Here is an 18042-nt window from a genome sequence, read left to right as displayed (position 1 = left end):
TCCAGATCTTCCTTAAATGAATTTTCTTGTTCTTTTGCATTCGATACGAAGATGAACCGCGCTTTTGTGTGCTTTTTTTTTTTTTTTGCTTCACAAAGAATTATACCGTCTAACGCACAGTTACACACATGACGCAGTCCGTTAAACGTACTACTCAGTGGCACCCCGCTCTGCTTGATCAGTGTTGATTCGCGCATTTGAAAGAGCGCTCTGACCGAAGGCGGACCGGACAAAATCTGCATGCATCCTACATTCTTGCTGTACTAAATATAATTATCTCTGATGGGTCCATGGTAGCTGATCTGTTAAATTCGCGTTTTTTTTTTAAACCATGCCGTCATTGAAATAATCTCGACAGCATGCAAACAATAAGCGCGTCGTTGGAACTGTTCTACCTGAGTTATTTCTAGCCGATTTTTTTTTTTTTTTTTATGGGATTTTTTTCACGCGCAGTCATGCTCGGTCTTTCAATCCGAAATTGTTTTGATCATAATTGTCTGTAAAAGTCGCGTTATAACTTTTACGTGATTGGTTACGAGATGAGAAATGCGGAAGTTCGATAAAACTGCGTCTAAACTTATCTTCGACCGACAGAGTCCCGTCCATTGCCCGTGTTGAATTTTGTGCTAATGTGTCTGTTTAATTGCAAATCAATTTTACTCGCGCTAGAAAGGATCTGATACAAATTTTGAAATTTCTCTGCGAGGTTTTATCACTTTAAGAACTGGGAAAAATTTTATCTGATTTGATTTTGCTTCCAACTTTTATATTTTGTAACTGGATATATATGTATATTTATATATATCTTCAAATCAAAGTAAGATATTTACGTAAATTAAAATCACGTCATAAATCATTAAGGTAAGGTTTGGGAGGGAAGACCAATTTTCGGTGCTGATCTGCACCCTCGTTTTCCAAGAACGGCATTTTCTGTTTCGAAAAGATATTTGTCGTTTGTATGTGTGTATGTGATGATGACAATGGTGATGATGTTTGTGTGTGTGTGATAGAGTTTCAGTGAGTAATGAAACTGGACTTTGCTCGTGACGACTGAGATGAAATTAAATCAGCGTTAAAATGCGTTAGATTAGCTCAGATGCTCGCAGCTCTCGCACTATAGAACTCCAACATTTCACACGCATTGTAGTAGAAGACCACTGCGTGATACATCTGAACAGGGTTATTCAATTAATAATTTGGTCTACCAATGCCAAGGGTCAAGACTGTTGCGTCCTGAATTTCGAAATGATGGAAGAAGTGTTACTATCAACTGTGACGCCGAATGACACAGATACGTCGAGCGATGATTCCCAGATACATGCCCCGGGCAGCGTGGCGGCCATCGCTGAAGCCGTCACCCTGATCGTTATCATGGTAGGCGCGTTCTTTACCAATATCCTTGCCATGACGCAGATACTCACGTCGCCAAAACTACGGCGGAACTACCACAACCTCCTGATTGTCAACCTTAACGTCATCGACCTCGGTATCACTCTCTTTAGCATGACGTTTTCCGTAGCTGCCATCTTCGACAACGGTTATTTGCTCACTAACAACGCTACTGTTTGTACGGTAAGTTGATGTGCCACGTCTTGTTTGAAAACCCTAATTGTAGACAGTTTGACTTCACTCTCAATTCAGTTTGACTATATTATACAAGATCAATGGGGTAGATCAAATTAACAAAATATAACGAAATATTCACTAGAATGTTATGGAATGTTGAAGATGACATTAATTTCTAGAAACCGTGATATTTGTCGCTGTCATGCTATCATGAAATATGACAATGTTCAGACGATCGTGTAAAGATGGCGATCGCTATTACCAGAAGCACTATTTTCTACAAATATGAAACTTTAAACTTTTATGATTGTGTTATTTTGCGTCTGGCTGTAATAAACCTGTTCCCATTCAGTGCGTTACAGTTTACTCTACCTGATACAGATCTGTCAAATTGAACAATACATGTAATTGCACCGCACATTGAGTAACTGGCAGTTCAATCATTCGGTTTAATTAAGAAAACTTCCTATAGAGCAGGCCACATGCCAATAATTTGACGACCCTCACTTAAACTAATTCTATATTGACATAATGTGTAAAGATTCTTATCCCTCCAGTCGGTTCCTCCAAATTAAGAGCCCGATCGCTCACGTCAGCATTTTCACAGCGTGATGTTATGAGCATAATGTATTGGTGGCGACGACACAATATTTATTGTGCAACATATTGTGGAAAATCATGAGACTCGCGTGAGAGAAAGAGATTGAGGGCTAAGTGGTTGAAAGAGAAAAAAAATGAATGAAACGGTATGTGAGAGAGAAGGAGTAAGAGCAAGTATGAGGAGAGAACAAAAGAGTACAGGACAGTAGGCTATTTGAGAAATAGAAGGAATAAGACAATGAATTCAAAGAGAAAAATAAAGTTGAGAGAGATAGATAAGAGAGAGAAAGACAGGAGATATCATTATAATTATCTATCTATCTATCTATCTATCTAACTATATAGGTAAGAGAACATTAGGAGGAAAAGATGGTATACAGTATTTCTAATGACGATTAGGAGCATGGATTAGTTTTTTTCACTCAATCGGCAGAGGCGTGAGATGAACCTCAGAATGAAAAAAAAAAGAAAGATATTGGTAACGTGAAGCAAGAAATGTTTGAGGCATGGATTTTTTTTTCTTTTTTTTTTTTGGAATTAGAACCGACGGCTTTTTTCGCAGGATGAATTTTTCCCGAATTGCCTTCAAACGCAAATCGAATTGCATTCTTTGCGTAATATATTGTTCAGTTCAGTTCAGTTTACTCAAACCAAATCAAACATAACAAAAGTACAAGATATAACTGCAAAAATTCAGAATGATAGGTTTGGGACCCCATTGAAGCACAGCTTGTGGTCGGGGCCCCTTTACACAATACACTGCAGTATATGGCAAGGTGTAACATATTTACATGGAGTATAACATAATATGTACAAATTATACAACATAATAAATGCAGACAAGTACACGTTTACCACCTCCCCCATACACAACACAACACACACACACTCACACATACACACGCATACACACATGCATGCACACTTCACACATGGCTACCTCATCTCATTTTCTACATTCATGTACCTAATTTCAATCTGTCGAAAAGGTGTCTTTTACACAAAATTTTGAATTGAGACAGTGTAGTGGAATTAATTATATTACGGGGCAACTTATTCCACTCTTTAACACAGACTATTCTGAATGAATTTAAGGTAGTTTGTGTTCTTGCATATGGCTGATGGATGAGGTTACTCTGGCAAGTATCATAACGATGGATGGAAGAATTTTCCACAAACACATCAGACAAGAGCTTTCGCGCGTATTCTAATTTCGCAAATATTGGCTATTGCGAACATCACGATATTGATATACACGCTAAATTTTTAGGTTTTACGGTATTCGACCTTTTTCATCCTCTGCCTTCAGTGCCGTGTGATCCACATCATATTCGTGACTGCACAAGATAATCATGGAAATGTAGATCGGGGCCCGTTTCATAAAACTTGTCATCAGTGACAACTGCCACATTTTTATGACAAATTTGCTCTCAGCCAATCAGATGCAAGGATTTCAGTAGCTTGTCACATCTATGACAACTTGTCACTGATGACAATTTTTATGAAATGGCCCCCAGACATTGCCAGATGTGACTGTTTATGATATACAGTATACTGTGCACTTGAATCCATTTATCCACACCCTAAGTGGAAATAGATTATGAGCCTTATATTCTCTGCTGAGTGCATTCATATCCACAATGAACCATGTCATGCTTTGGAATTGCAAAGACAACCCTTTTCGAAAGAATAACATTCTTAAATTTATTTTTTGAATAATACTAAGTAATTACATGTATGTCTATTCTATTTCCATTATGAAATAACAAAGAAATATTCATGTTATGAGCCAAACACACAAAAAAGTATGTCTATGTGTTCTAAAATTGCAGAATGCAGGGCTTATGCCTTCAGAAATTATAGATTAATGATGACATGATATATTTGTACATAATGTATACATACACCCGCATAATGTATTTATGCATTTATATTGTTACCGTGAATTAACATAAACCGTCGGCTTCGTTTACCGATAGAATAAGATGAAATATAAGAATCAATTTCATTACAAAAAAAAAAAAAGAAGAAAAAGGTCTGAAGTGTCAATCACGTAATATTTATTATCTGGGGCAGATGATATTATGTAGGATGCTGACTTGAAAACCAACATTACCAACAAAAGAGACACGTTGAAACATCCATGGGTATCTCTCAGACCCTGGCTTGCTTTAACTGCTCACATTTCATTACAATGATCACGATGATGAATAATAATTGTTGTTGACAACACCCGTCCCCTCTTTATTAGACCACTCCTTCAGCATACAGACAACTTCTGAGTTTGTTTATAGGATAGAATTTATCAGCAGTATAACATACGTCCATAACGCAGTTCATGCTAACCTTAAATTCAGTAGCAATAATGAAAACAGGTAAGGCTGCACATAACCGATTTCTATTGCTATATTATCGTCTTTCAAATGGGAAAACTTTCATTCAACCTGCGACATGAGAGTGTTTTTATGAGTTTGCCGTCACAGGCTAAACAATACGTAAGAAATAATCTACTCTGTTCGAGACTTCCCATAGTATTTGCTAATTGAAGGCTACCGAAAATGTGGCATTAGCAATTTCTGATACGTGGTAGTAAACCTTAGATATTTTATGCGACAATGAAAAAATGATAAAAACCCTGAGCAGCCTAAACCCAAGAAACCTTTCACAACCAAAAACTAAAAAAAAAAAAAAAAAAACTGAAAAAAATATAAGAGCAAACATTCACCTTTTCTCGAATACATGACCAAATTCTTGCACGTGAATGAGAACTACATATACAGGGTGTCTCAAATAAAACTATACACTTTTGAAATGGCTGCCGAATAAGAATTATATGATTCTGGGGGGAAAGGTTTATATGTATGGATAGCTTATGGACTTAACTTTCATATGACACCAAAAAGTTTACAAATAATTCATGCTTGAATGAGCAGTGCTCACCTTTGTAAAGGGCATGAAAATTAGGCTGCGCATGAATTAGCCTTATTTGCGACAGGTGAGTCCGTTGGAGCTTACAAAACTGAAGTTGATATGATAAACTTATGATCAATTGCGATCAGTTTGGCTTTGCTGAGTGAATTTTTTGGTTTATTAACCTAACTTTTATGCCTGAGTAAACCGCAGTTGCATTTATGTTATTGTAGCATTGCAAATTTCCCTGGTATACACAGTGGTGTGTTCATGTGAGTCAGCAAAATTTTCAACAAAATGTATTTGAGTAATGAATTTACATAATCCCCATCTGGTTATTAAGTAAATCAATGAGCTATTCTACTAATCTGAAAATAACTGCAATGTGGGGCGAAGGTTTTCATTCAAGTCACAGATGTAAAAGATAAGAGTGTGTAACATGGAAATTGCAACATGATACCATCACCTCATCCTTACTCACATGAACACACCACTGAGTCTACCAGGGAAATTTGCAATGCTACAATAAAATAAATGCAACTGCGGTTTACTCAGGCATAAAAGTTTGGTTTAATAAACCATAAGATTCACTCAGCAAACCCAAACAGATCGCAACTGATAAATTTATCATATCAACTTCAGTTTTGTAAGCTCCAACGGACTCACCTGACGAAAATTTAAAAGGCTAATTCCTTCCCAGCCTAATTTTCATACACTTTACAAAAGTGAGTAGTGCTCATTCAAGCATGAATTATTTGTGGACCTTTTGGTGTCATATAAAAGTTGAGTCCATAAGCTATCCATACATATAAACCTTTCCCCCCATAATTATATATTTCTTATTCGGCAGCCATTTCAAAAGTGTATAGTTTTATTTGAGACACCCTGTACAGCACAGACAGGGAAAGTTGCCATTGAGTTATCTTTACGACTTTGTGATATCCTATTTGTCGTCATGACAGTCAAGTTAATTTTTTTTTCTTCTATCAAACATATCTTCGAGTCTATTGTTCGCTTTTTGGTATCTATAGCGTGTAAAATTTCCTTTTGCAAATGCACTATACTGTTTCAGATCAATTAGAGTGATTGCAATCATTTCACCGCTTTATTGTTGTGTTTTTTTCATGCAACAAATAATTAAACTGCACATTGGCGCCATCACCACTATCAGATGATAACTTTTTTTAAGCTAGTAATGGTGAACATCTAATGGGCTAAGCCATACTGTTTTGTGCGTGTATTTTTTTTTTTGTGAACAGTTTTGAAATAATCAAAGCAATACCCTTGGATGCGATCAGGAGCACAAAACGTAGACAGGCGACAGTAAAAGTACGAAATGACTGCTGGTATGTGAATAGAAGGCATGCAACAAATATGAATGAAATGACATGATGTAACGAGGTCTCACTATTTGTTTTTATAGGTAAGAAATATTAGGATTACAGATACCTGGCACAATAAAATACAGTATCTTCAGCAGAACAATTGTCCCATACTTTCTTTCATAGCTTTAATCAAATTGGTGGTTATTAAAGGTAATAAGAGAAGAGACACACGTTTCGCCTATAATTGTCTTGGTCTTGGTCAATGTTGGTAAGAAATATTCCTTCTCTTTTTCCCATGGCATATATTTCAAATCAAATATCCCCGTGTAAGCTGCAAATTGTGCAAAAAAAAAAACAACAACAAACAAACACAAACAAACATTGCCGTGTACATAGACATCAAATACGTATCTCGCACGCCTGTAATCTCTCTATACAATACGATCAATTGTGGTTATTTGATTTGAAGATGTAAGCTGGTGGATTATATTTCAAGCGTAAACAATTCGTTGCCATAGTAGGTTTTGGGGGAAATGTTACCATTGCCTAGTAGCAAAAGATACAGGAGCATGCATCTCAATCATGTTTAGTTCATGATTGGTCATTTGATGGTCTCGTGATGATACTCTGCCGAGAAAAAAAGAAAGAAAAGAAAATAATAAATAAAAAATAGATAAAACGCGTTGCGTAACTTGTCATGCCCAGAGTATCAAATTATAAGTAAAACGCGTTACGTAGCTTGTCATCATGTTCAGAGTATGATGGGTTAGTGATTATGATGTAACATGTAGGTGGCTCTACATTGGAGAAATCATTATGACGTCATTTAATCACGCTACATCAGCGAGTGACTTCTTACACAAATAAGTGGCCTCCTCTGGACCATTTGTGTTAATCAATGATGACGCGGTGTATGAACGGCATATCATCAATTATGACATTGATGAACACGTGGTCATGGCTCTACGAGGCTTTTAGGATAGGAAATTTTTTTTTTCTAAGGTCAGCTTCACCACTCGACTATAGTGGGTTAGTGACGCTCATGGGCTTTGGTTAAGGAGATCTCCCTTGGACAAGATAATTATTTTGTCCTCGATTCACGAGTGTGCAGACAGAACGGTTGTGGATAGCCAAACTCATCAAGTATGATATCTGAGTATCACACTATATCTATACACGCATATTGGCCCGAATTCACGAAGGTGGTACAAAATTAATGAAACCATGGTTCAAACCATGGACAAAAACCATGGAGCGCCAAGTGTCGCATGGAATATTTCATTACGAAATTAGTCATTTCGTCGATGAAATGATTATTTTGTGACGAAATGACATTTTGTATCTAAATGAACATTTCGTCCACGAAATGATAATTTCGTTAACGAAACTGTCATTTTCTGAATTCACGAAGGTGGTACAAATGAAACCAAAATGGACAAAAACCATGAAGCGCCAAGTGTTGCACGGAATATTTCGTTACGAAATTGGTCCTTTCGTCGACAAAATGACCGTTTCGTTAACGAAATGTTCATTTAGTTAAAAAATGTTGTCATTTCGTTACAAAATAATCATCGTTACAAAATAATGACTGATTTCGCAACGAAATATTCCATGCGACACTCGGCGCTCCATGGTTTTTGTCCGTGGTTTAAACCACGGTTTCATTTGTACCACCTTCGTGAATTCGGGCCATTGTGTGTACCGTGACCGATGAGGGAAATAGGTTTCCTTTTCACTGAGTCATAATCAATATGATTTAGCAGATTATTTGAAATTATTAGTACTGATACAGATTATTCGGCATGACTGTAGAACAGCTCCACATGGTTTCATTTTTAATTCTTTTCTTTCATATTTCTTTCCTCTTGCAGCTGCAGGTACCGTCATTATTACTGTCCCTATGACGGTTTTGTTGGTGTTTTCTCCTCTTCTTTCTCATTCTCTTCTCCTTGTTGTGTGTGTGTGTGTGTGTCAGGGGCCGCGGAAGCGGGGGGGGGGGGCCCACTTTTGGTTCGTCAAAAAAAAAAAAAAATCGAAAAAAAAAATCGAAAAAAATCACACCACTCATGAATTTCAATTCCCAAAGATTCCGCCCTTAGATTCTTCCCGTCTGCGCGGGGGGGGGGGGGGGGGGGGGGGGGGGGTTGTCTTGACCTTGCCACCCCCCTCCCCCCGGTCCCGCAGCCCCCCCCCCCCCCCCCACACACACACACACACACACTGAAAAACGTTCCGCGGCCCCTGTGTGTGTGTGTATGTGTGTGTGTGTTCGTGTGTGTGTGTGTGTGTGTGTCAGTGTAAAAACCTGTGTTTGACTTTGTGTTTGAAACCTACTTTCACAAGCACCTGCTTCTATGTAGGTTCCCACTACACAATGAATTTTTATTTCTCCGTCATGAATGTAATGTACTTGAAAATTTTTTCAATTGATTTTGTGCCACATAAATGCCATTTGTATAATACTGAACTTATAACTTATAATTCATGTGTTACTTTACGTTGTCATGGACGGATGTTGTAAACACAACATTTGTGTGGAAACTTAATAAACGAAATGAAATGAAATGAAATGAAATGAAATGAAATGAAATATGTCTTAACGGAGACCAAGAATCCTCGATGATAGGTTTAGATGAGAATTTCTGATTGGTTCAAGATTGGTCATGGAGTGCGGCGGGAACGTATACGTCCCCAGGCTCATATACATTTACTCCGAACACATAATGAGAGAAGTGATAGAGAATATATTTTCTGTTGGCATCCCTGTAAATGGCAAAAGAGTAACAAATTTCAAGTTTGCCGATGACGCAACCCTAACATAAAAGGGTAAATTAGAATTGCTAGAGCTTTTGAATAGAATATAGGAAACTAGATAAGAAGACAATCCACTCTTGAACATGAGGGCAAAAAAAAAACACAATTGATAGGAATAGAGTGAACGAAGAATTGATTCTAGATGAGGAGAAAACTGTTTGAAGAAGTGTGGAACTCTATCAACTTGGGGTTGAGAGCATTGGCAGCCCATAAATCGGAGGAGAGTATTAGGACCATGGCAAGGCGTAGGCCTGTAGTGCAGAAAATACAAACCTTTTATAGAAGCAAAGGAATCTGCACACAACTAAAGGTGCGAATCTAACCAGTGGTGTATGATTTTTTTTTTTTCAATTGCAACTTATAGAATGTGCGACTTTCGCAATGAAAAGGCTGATAATAATGAAGCTGGATGCAATTGCTGTATTGTGTTACCGCAGAATATTGTAAGAATCTCATAGAAAGCACATCATACGAGAGAAATTGGATGATGATTCGGTACAAAGAGGAGATTAGATGAGCAATGGAGTATGTGGATGGTCACCCAGAAGCGCCGACTTTCTGGACACATCATGAGAAGAAATTGCTTAGAAAAGATTCTCATAGAAGATAAATTGGAAGGCGAAAGGAGATGAGGGGGACCAATAACAACGTGTCCTAAAAACTTTGCGGAATTATACACAGGACTTAGTTACTCGGCTGTGTCTCATCTGGCAACTGATAGAGGAGGTTGGCGTGAGCTCATTCGTGTCATGAGCAGTGCATATTTGTTTCACCTGAAATGATGATGATGATGATGATGACGATGATGATGATGATGACGACGACGATGATGATGATGACGATGATGATGTCCTTACCTATCCAGACACACTGTCTGAAGACGAAACCGTTTTAACATGATCAGGCGTTCACGTTAATGCATTGTTAACTAAATTCACACGCTGCGTCAGACACGTGGCTTTCATTTCATTCCATTTATTTCATTTCTAAAGAAAATGGCATTTAGATGTCAATTTTCTTCAATTTGTCTCCCTCTTCAAATGAAATTTGTAAGATCGCAACAGCTGATCTAATATTAACAAACACGTCGGGAAAAGGAACCACGGGACTTGAACCTGTCATCACCAGGCTGTCTGTGGTTGCATGCAGTGACACGGTGAACTTGGAACAAATCACCCAAGCTCCGAAATTCCGACATTGTTATGTTAAGTAGTCCAAGGCCGATACTGAAGGCGGACACGGCATTAATGAAAGCAAGAGAATATTAAGCAGAGGGATGAAGGCTGAGGTGTGAATTTTCATCATTTTGAAATTGAATTTGAATTGAAGAATATTCCACACCTAAACCTTCACCCCTCTGCTTAATATTCTCTTGCTTTCAAAAATGACATCGCAAATAGACAACACACAAAAAAATGCATATAATCAATCGAACAGCTTGATGTCTCCCTCTATGCCTCTTTATGTATATATATATATATATATCTTTCTCATTTTCTGTGTTTCTCTGAACATTTAGTACAAATTGTCGGTTTTATGTGGAACAGAAACGTGAACAAGTCACCTCGACCACTATACACTAATGGATCATCGATTTGGCATAAATGCAAGTGAAGCGAGTGCGCGTCGATTAACATTGATAACTTTGAGCAAACACAAATGCTTTCAACATGAAAGCGTTGGGGGGAAAATAACGTTTTGTGTGTGAACTCACACCTTTACACAACGCAACCATTGCCAAGCAGCGTCTGCACATTCTAATAATAGCATACAGTGAGCCTTTTCGGTGTTGCAAATAAGTGTTGTTGGTTTAAATGGCGGACGTAAGCAGCTTAAATGTTATTTCGTGCATTCACTTTGCCTTGGCTCAGAAGGAACTGTCTTAAAGGGTCCAAAATTCGAATTCTTTGAACATTTGTTGAAAGACAGGATTTTTCTTTTCGCTCTTTTTCTCTTCTAAGCATGTCATTAATGAAGCTATCAGGAACACTGTGTTTCATGTTTTTTTTTTTATTTTTTAAAGGCAATTTACAGTACTGAAACGCAACATCTTATTCCCCATAATTGTTGCTTTTGTTGATGTTGTTGTTGTTGTAGTTGTTGTTGCCTTGTTGTTTAAAGCAACAATAACAGTGTGTATGTGATTATCATATGATTGGCGTTTGCTGTTTTAAAGGGAAAAATAATGGGACCGTAATAATTAATGATTGTCCCTGCCAGTACTGCAAATCGTAAGGTATCACTAAAAAATCAAACATTATCATTTAATCGTACACCAGGTACAGCCAGGAGAGTGGCACCAGTATTCTAATAGAGCTGTTTTAATCAATTTGCGACCGTGAAACAATATTTGGCACACGGATTTTTTTTTTTTTTTTCATTGCTGTTCAGGTAACACTTTCAGTAAGCATTACCTTTTTTTTTTCCTCACAGAATATCTGTCTTTCTTTATCTTATATAAATGTAGAAATCTAATATAATGCTATTCTTACACAGCTCTTTGGAGGTACCAGCATACAAGCAATATGACCATAATATTAGCATGGTGACTTTGAACATTAGGTTTGTATTGTTTGTCGAGCGTAAACTCAGCTAGACCACCTTGCTAATGATACTCGTAAAACCTGCGATAAAGATGACAAAAATATGAGAAAAAAAGTGTAAGGCGCGACGTACGTATCTTAAACAATAAGACAGAGCTCTCGGCTGTGGCGCTCAAATTTCTTGGAACCTAAAATTTGTGAAGAAAGAGAGGGAGAGAGAGAGAGAGAGAGCAATGAATGCGGGTGAATGAGGGAGATAAAGACTCGTTAAAATCAGGAGCACCCATATAGCTTCGCAAGTTATTGCATGTGATGTTGCATTCCCTTCGTAACTCCTATAATATGCGTATCTTCTTGCTCAAACAATATTATTCTGTTGAGTACTAAGTATATCCGGTGCATATACTCTATGATCTTTCACTTCATCTTCAAATTCAGCAGGATCTAACGAACTTCTGATAAAGACTAAGCTACGCGCTGCCAAGCACAAAATAGACTTGTACCTTTCCTTAAGTTCCTTTCTGAACAAGTCAAGTAGGAATGAATTGGTCCTATCCCATAATCAAAATTTCCCAAAAGCCAGAACCTGTCATGATAATCAATATACTTTTGCATACATTTATGGAAATGTGTATGGAAAAGTGCTTGTACCTTTTACAATGAAATTGAACTGTATGTATGTTCTGTAAACTTCAAATGTGAAAATAAACATGACAAACAAGAATCAAGAAACTAGAAGCATTTCTCGTTTTTTATGGCTTTCATTGTTACATCATTCTTTTTACTTCATTTTCTTATCCAGTTGAATCTTAGGCAATGACAAGCAAAAGCAAGCTTACCAAATATAATAGAGTTTTGTGAGTAATGTTCACACAAAGTTATTCCTACAGTGTATATGAAATATTGTCAGTTCACGCAGATGTATGTATGTATGTAATATATGTAAAACTTCGGTCCCTACACTGGCTCCCTGTAGAAAAACGTATGAACTTCAAGATTCTTCTTCTTGTTTACCGTACATTGCACGAATTTCCCCCTGCCTACTTTCAAAATACTCTTCATCTTCACCAACCACCACGAAATCTCCGTTCATCGAACTCGCAAAAAATACAGGTACCTCGAATCAAGCATAGTTGGGGGGATCTTGCTTTTTCATACATGGGCCAAAAACTGTGGAATAGCCTGCCAAAATCTCTTCTTCGACAAGCATCTTCTATTGATGGTTGTAAAAAGAACCTCAAGACCTACCTTTTGATTTAAACTGACAATTGTTATGTATATGTGTACGTATATTGTTTGTTTGCTTATTGTTTTTATAATTTTCTGTGATCCAGATTGTGATACAGATTATGTACGCTGTTCTACAGCGCCACGAGTATCTTTTTAGGTAGAATGAGCGCTTTATAAGAGTCTCTCTATTATTGTTATTATTATTATTATTATTATTATTATTATTATTATTATTATTATGTATGGTTGTATGTATGTGTGTATATAAGATGTATACGACACATAATGCATGAGTGTGTTATTGGTATTTGTATTATATGTATATATATATATACGTGTATATATACATATTAATATAAATACATATATATATATATATATATATATATATATATATATATAAAGAGAGAGGGGGGGGGGGGAGAGGGAGAGAGAGGAAGCGCGTGTGTGTGTGTGGATGTCTTTAGAGGAGGTCATAGAGGAAACCCGAGATACCTGCTGTGTTTGTTCATTCTTTATCTTTCATCTGTTTTTGTTAAAAGTTTACTGTAGTAGTTACTATTCAAGGTTTTGGGAACATAACGTCGCTGCCTCTTCTACATCTGCGATTGCACGGTGATAAAATGTTTAAAGATATTGTCTTCGAAGTTTTCGTAAAAGAGTGCACCGCCATATTGGTCTGGATGGCGTTTTTGTTCTTCTTCTTCTTCTTCTTTTGTTGAAGTCGTAAGAGCTTTGCTGACATGACGTTTGTAATGCCAACCCTCTCCATTCTATGATATTATTGTCCCCCTCCAGATCAATGGGTTCTTCGCGATAACTTGCAGTGTCGGCAATTTCACCAACGTCATGTGTGTTGCTATCGATCGATACCTTTCTATCGTCTGGTCCATTCGATTCCCGCCAACACGACGACGAATGGTCATCATGGTTGCCTTCATCTGGACAGTGAGCATCACAATCACCCTTCCACCAACATTCCAATTCCTTTCGGAGTTTGAGTACACCCCTCGCACCCATCACTGTTCGCCCAAGTGGGACGTGTGCAGCTACTACGCAATCTGGTTCACCGTTATCTTCGGTATCACCATTCCCGTGATGATTGTCTGCTACGTATGCGTCATCTACTACATCCGGAAGACCGAGAAGCAGCTCTTGCAATATGATAGCGTGAAGACCACGCATAAGGTAAGCAGGACGCTGACTGGATCCTCCAGCGTAAGCAGCCAAAACAGCGTGCCAGAGAGACAGGCAAGAGCGGAAGGAGCTTGGTCCTTCTCCCCACACGTAGAATCCCCCAGGAGCAAATCCAAAAGTAGCAGCAGGTACGTCCAACGCCGAGGTAAACGTCAAGCGGTGCAGATGCAGGAGGGATTGACAAGCAACGATGTTATCTTGAACGATATCCGGGTAATCATCCCCGACTCCAGAGACTCTTCTTCGTCCGGAGGAACCCAACCGCAGCAACCGTTTTCTGTGTCGCGACTGATATCTCAGAGGCACCATCACGTGATCTGTTCTGACGACGGACAGGGCCAGTCATCACAAGGAGAACTCGCTAGTGGTGAGGGAACGCACAGGGAACAGAGTGCTGAAGGAAGGCGATCACAAAGCGCGCGGAAAAAGATGTTCGCGAACCAGCGAAGGTTCAGCAGGGAAAAGAAAGTAGCCATGACAGGTAAAGGTTATTTCTTTTTATATTGCAGTTTTGTAGAATGTGCAGAGTACACACATAGACATGCACGTGTAAGTCTGTATCTATGTGGAGCGAGGCGACTAAAGTCTTTGACCCATACTGATAATAATTTAGGACTGTGTTTTGAATTCAAGGAACAGATTATTCTATCTGGCTGAATTTATGAACGTCTCGATCTGACGACTAGCGAGTGGATGGAGATAATAAAACAGAAACAAAATTAATACAAACAATCAAATCGACGCGGTCGGGATGACAAGGTGCAAAAGGGCCCATGCAGTAATGAGCACTTCATATTGTTACCAACCTATTTCATGTGTGATCGTGCTTAACTTATAAATTCGGCGTTCCCTCGGCATTCTCCCACGTATGGCAATAACTGCACTAATCACACTATGCAGTGGAATAAAATGTTATCATTTGCACCCTTGATGGTTAATTGATATGCTTAGTAAACTTGTATGAGTTTGCTCAAAATGAATCATACCATGGAATTTGATACATTCAGCAGTTCTATCCCTTGGTTCTTTCAGTATGTAGTTGGAAGAGGATCTAGAAATTCCAAGGCAAGAAAGCACCTGGGCAAAAATAAAAATTCATCTAGCTGCATGTTTAGACATGTTTGAATGAAGAATATGATGAATTTGGTACATTTTCTGCTTTATCTTGTTTTGTTTAGATTGATGGTAGTAGCAGTGGCGTATCTAGGGAAAATGGCGCCCGGGGCAAGCGCGAAAATTGCGCCCCTAATTTCTGAAAGTGTTCAACCCCAACCCCATCCCGGTATAGGGACTTTAAACAAAGTCCACATGATATGCTTTTTCAAGCACTTAAAAGGGTTCTTTTTAGGGTGATTTAAATGTAATAAATTTTGATAAATTTTGGCGAGCGAGCGCAGCGAGTGAGCCGAAAATTTGTGTATATCAGCTTACAAAACATGGAATTCTTGTCTTGTTTTGCTTATTAAATCTTACAATTCTAATCAAGATAGTGACGACCTTATAGAACTATTTATACCAAGAAACTGAGTACTTAAAAAATACTCTAAATTAGCAGTACGCGCGAGTGAGCCGAAATTTGTATATTATAGCGTCATCATTACGTTTTGTTCTTATCTTTTTTATTTTTTTTGCGCCCCCTCCCCCCCCCCCCCAATGTTCGAAAGCGTTGGCGTCCTCTTTTGATCCAATCGGCGATCGCTTCAGAACGAATGAAATTGCAGCCGCTGCTCCGTGTAACATTTTTCCTGCTAAATATAAAATGACATGTGTGAACACAATAGACATTGCCATTTTGTCCGCGTCATCGTCACGTTTTGTTCTTATCTTCTTCTTCTTCTTCTTCTTTGATAAATTTTGGCGAGCGAGCGCAGCGAGCGAGCCGAAAATTTTCGTATTTCAGCTTACAGAGCATGGAATTCTTGTCATTTTTTGCTTATTAAATCTTACAATTCTATTCAAGATGTAGTGACGGCCTTATAGACAACGATTTATACCAACAAACTGTGGACTTGAAAAAATACTCTAAATTGTACGAGCGAGTGAGCCGAAATTTGCATATTTCCGCGTCATCATTACGTTTTGTTCTTATCTTGCTTGATTTTTTTTTTGCGCCCCCCGTATGTCCGAAACCGTTGGCGCCTTAATTCTTTTGATCCAATTGGCGATCGCATCAGAACGAAAGAAATTGCAGCTGCTGCTCCGTGAAACATTTTGCCTGCTAAATATAAAATGACATGTGTGAACGCAATAGACATCGTCATTTTGTCCGCGTCATCATCACGTTTTGTTCTTACCTTCTTTTTTTATATAAATTTTGGCGAGCGAGCCGAAAATTTTTGTATTTCAGCTGACAGAACATAGAATTCTTGTGTAAACGCAATAAACATTGTCATTTTGTCCGCGTCATCATCATGTTTTGTTTTTATCTTGTTTGATGTAGTTTTCTGCCCCCCCCCCCCTTTCCGGGCGAGGTTTTTTTTTTTTCTTCTTCTTCTTCTTCTTCTTCTTTTCTTTTTTCTTTTTTTTTCGTCTTCTTCGTTTTTTTTTCCCGTTTTTTGCGCCCCCAAGGAGTGGCGCCCGGGGCACGTGCCCCCGTGTCCCCCTAGATACGCCACTGGGTAGTAGGGGTTAATCAGACTGACTCTAGACTGCTCTTTCGTTCTTTCCCTGCCTTCCTTTATAGGTGCTATGCTGGTACTCACCACCATTCTCTGCTGGGCTCCCTACAACATCATTCACTTTTGCTACTTCCCCATTAAGGTGAACCATTCCGTTGCCGCCGCCACCATGTGGATCGCCTACTTTAACGCCCTGCTAGACCCACTGATCTACGTCTTCATGAACAGAAAGGAGAGCACGTTGAAGCACCTCGTCGGCATCCTGTCCACCTGCCGAGCAATCCCGGATAGGATACGGAAGAGCGTCCGGAGGGCGAGGCATGGTTCTGATTGGTGATGGAAGAGGCTAACTTGGAGCACTGTCAGAAAACGTGTTGAAGTGAAATTCACTGTTTTGTACATTCACTGTTGCAACTGAGCACATGCAATTAAAGGTGAAAACCCGGGGGTGAAAACCATGGATGCATGACCACTGCTTTATTTTGTGAAAATTGCCTTTTAACTGTGGCATCATTTTTATTACTTGAGAGTCGGTTTTGTATTGAATACCATTAGGTTTTAGGAATTACTGTTTAAATTATGTTTAACTGGTGAATAACTGTTTAGATTATGTTTAATTGGTGATTTAAAATAACCTGTAAGCATCATATTTGCATGTCTGTGTATATGAGTGTCAGCATAATAATATGTATGTGAGTTTGACTGAAAATGTGCATGTTAATGTCAGTATTATATTTTTCGTTTTTCAGAAGTGATGAGCAAGGTGAATCAGTGAGTGTGTATAAAACTACCTTTTATGATTCTATGAGTCTATTCTCTCATCATACACTGCAAAAAGTCCGGTGTTAAATATGAAACACCGAGCTAGTGTTAAATTTCCGGTGCTCATATATGGTGTCTGGGTGTCATTTCAAAATACAGATTTTTTTTTTGAATAGTTTCTTACTTATTGCTCTTCTTGTTGATTTTGAACTTCAACAAGACGATGAAGAATTTTCCGATAAAGCACTTGATTTTTTGAAAAAAAAAGGTGTTATCACATTTACATCACAGTAACACCAGTTGGTGTGGTCTCATATTGAAGCTGGACGGGTGTTCTACCATTGACATTAACACCCGCAATATCAAATCAACACCATGTGGTGTCATTATTGAATTAACACCAGCGCAGTATCAAAATATCACCAGCTACAGTGTTAAATTAACACCATGAAGTGCCAGGTGAACACTCTTCAACAC

The 18042-nt window shown here is 38.3% G+C and overlaps 1 protein-coding gene across 1 annotated transcript; it reads left to right on the top strand.

The window, feature by feature from the left end:
* Positions 1-1341: 1341 nt before the first annotated feature.
* LOC140245574 (5-hydroxytryptamine receptor-like) lies at positions 1342-17140 on the top strand. Its single transcript, XM_072325139.1, has 3 exons — positions 1342-1572; positions 13787-14666; positions 16869-17140. The coding sequence occupies exons 1-3, from the start codon at positions 1372-1374 to the stop codon at positions 17138-17140; spliced, it is 1353 nt and encodes a 450-aa protein (XP_072181240.1). The 5' UTR covers positions 1342-1371.
* The last annotated feature ends 902 nt before the right edge of the window (positions 17141-18042 follow it).

Source organism: Diadema setosum, chromosome 22 (assembly GCF_964275005.1).
Source record: "Diadema setosum chromosome 22, eeDiaSeto1, whole genome shotgun sequence".
Classification (NCBI taxonomy): domain Eukaryota; kingdom Metazoa; phylum Echinodermata; class Echinoidea; order Diadematoida; family Diadematidae; genus Diadema; species Diadema setosum.
This window is presented reverse-complemented; position numbering and strand designations above follow the sequence as displayed.